This window comes from Mandrillus leucophaeus, unplaced genomic scaffold, assembly GCF_000951045.1.
Source record: "Mandrillus leucophaeus isolate KB7577 unplaced genomic scaffold, Mleu.le_1.0 Scaffold947, whole genome shotgun sequence".
Lineage (NCBI taxonomy): Eukaryota > Metazoa > Chordata > Mammalia > Primates > Cercopithecidae > Mandrillus > Mandrillus leucophaeus.
This window is the reverse complement of record NW_012110330.1, coordinates 346,033-347,710: the sequence shown is the minus strand read 5'-3', so window position 1 is coordinate 347,710 and position 1,678 is coordinate 346,033. Positions and strand designations below refer to the sequence as shown.

Genomic DNA, 1,678 nt, shown 5'->3' with positions numbered 1-1,678 from the left:
CTAAAAATACAAAATTAGCCAGGTGTGGTGGCGCATGCCTGTAATCCCAGCTACTCGGGAGGCTGAGGCAGGAGAATCGCTTGAACCTGGGAGGCAGAGGTGGCAGTGAGCCGAGATCGTGCCATTGCACTCTAGCTTGGGCGACAGAGCGAAACTCCGTCTCAAAAAAAAAAAAAAACAAAACAAAACCAGAAAACAAAAGAATATATCTGGTCCCGAAGCTGGACTTCCACAAAATTGAGGTTCAATGAACATCTAGGATCTGTTCTGGGCTCCCCAACTTCAGGGAGTATAGTAAGGTCTTCTCCAAAACCCTGTTCTCCTTCTTACCACCCGACAGGAGGATGATATGGATGGAATCCACATTGTGGCCTTCGCAGAGGAAGCTGATCCTGGTGAGGGAGGAATACTGGGTTGGACACTCGGAGGTTTTCCTGGGAGTTTGCAAACAGCCTAGGGCTAGACATGTGAAGCTTGGGGAGCAGGGAGGTAGCTCTGCACTCCTGTTTCATCTGGGTCCCTTTCCTCTTCATACACCTCACACCTTGCACTTGTGTTCCCTCCAAGATGGTTTCGAGTTCTTAGAGACTCTCAAGGCTGTGGCCCAAGATAACACTGACAACCCAGATCTTAGCATCATCTGGATTGACCCTGATGACTTCCCCCTGGTAAGAGGCACAGCTCAGGCACTGCTATCCTAAGGCAGGGACTTGAACTGTGGCATCTTCTTAGTGAGGGCTTTGTTTCAGAGTTCCTATCCCCAGCTTCTAGCTGGGGGGCCCTGGGAGGGTATGTGTGTTGCATGCTTAAGGGCACTGTTGGCATGGAGGGCATCCTGAGCAAGGGGAAATAGGACGGGACATCACACACGATTCCCAGAAGCAGAAGCTCAGGTGCTAGGGCTGACTCCTAAAGAAAACCAGTGTTTTGAGGCACAATAGCCCTGCATATGGCTCTACACACTCCATCATAGAATCATAGCACAGAGATTCCATGTTTCAGGAGATGATTTTGTTCTCAGCTACATTCCTAACACCTAGCACTCATTGTTGAATGAGTAGCTGAAAGAACAAAGAGAAACGTGAGAAGCATTGGCACTTACCAGGTATACTTGCCTTATTTCAGAAATGTAAGATCGGAGGGCCAGAGAGAAGTGACTTGACCTTGAACACAAGGATCTGATCCAGGATCAGAACAGGGTTTCCTATCTAGTTTTCCTTAGAAAAGAGGGGCCAGTATGCCTGGCTGACCCTCCCGATGCTCTCCCTTTAGGATTTCTCCTTTTTCGCTGTTTAGTTCTACCCATTGCCTTGATGCCCTCACAGCTGGACCTGTCCCCATCCACTGCCAGTTCATGTTGTCCCATCTCCATCCCTGGGCTGACCCTCGCACTCATCCTCCTGGATTCCTGTGCTCCTAGCATCCATTAAGTTGCCATATTTGGATCTCTCTACAGCTGGTCCCATACTGGGAGAAGACGTTTGACATCGACTTGTCAGCCCCGCAAATAGGAGTCGTCAATGTTACTGATGTGAGTTTCCTGTCCTCATACCTGGACCCTTGACTCTACTTCCCAGCATAGCTAGCTGTCCTCCTCTCTGCTAACTAGGAGTTGGGCCCTTCTCACAAGACACAGACATGCCCAGTCTAGTGGCTGGATGGAGGGGGAGACTTAGGA

General features: G+C 49.6%; 1 protein-coding gene across 1 annotated transcript in view; it reads left to right on the top strand.

Moving 5' to 3' along the window:
• The window catches only part of CASQ1 (calsequestrin 1 (fast-twitch, skeletal muscle)), a 17,978-nt gene that overhangs the window by 7,796 nt on the left and 8,504 nt on the right, over positions 1–1,678 (top strand). Inside the window, 3 exon segments of the mRNA XM_011970395.1 lie at positions 341–395; positions 568–668; positions 1,457–1,531. Coding sequence (XP_011825785.1) covers positions 341–395; positions 568–668; positions 1,457–1,531 — 231 coding nt within the window.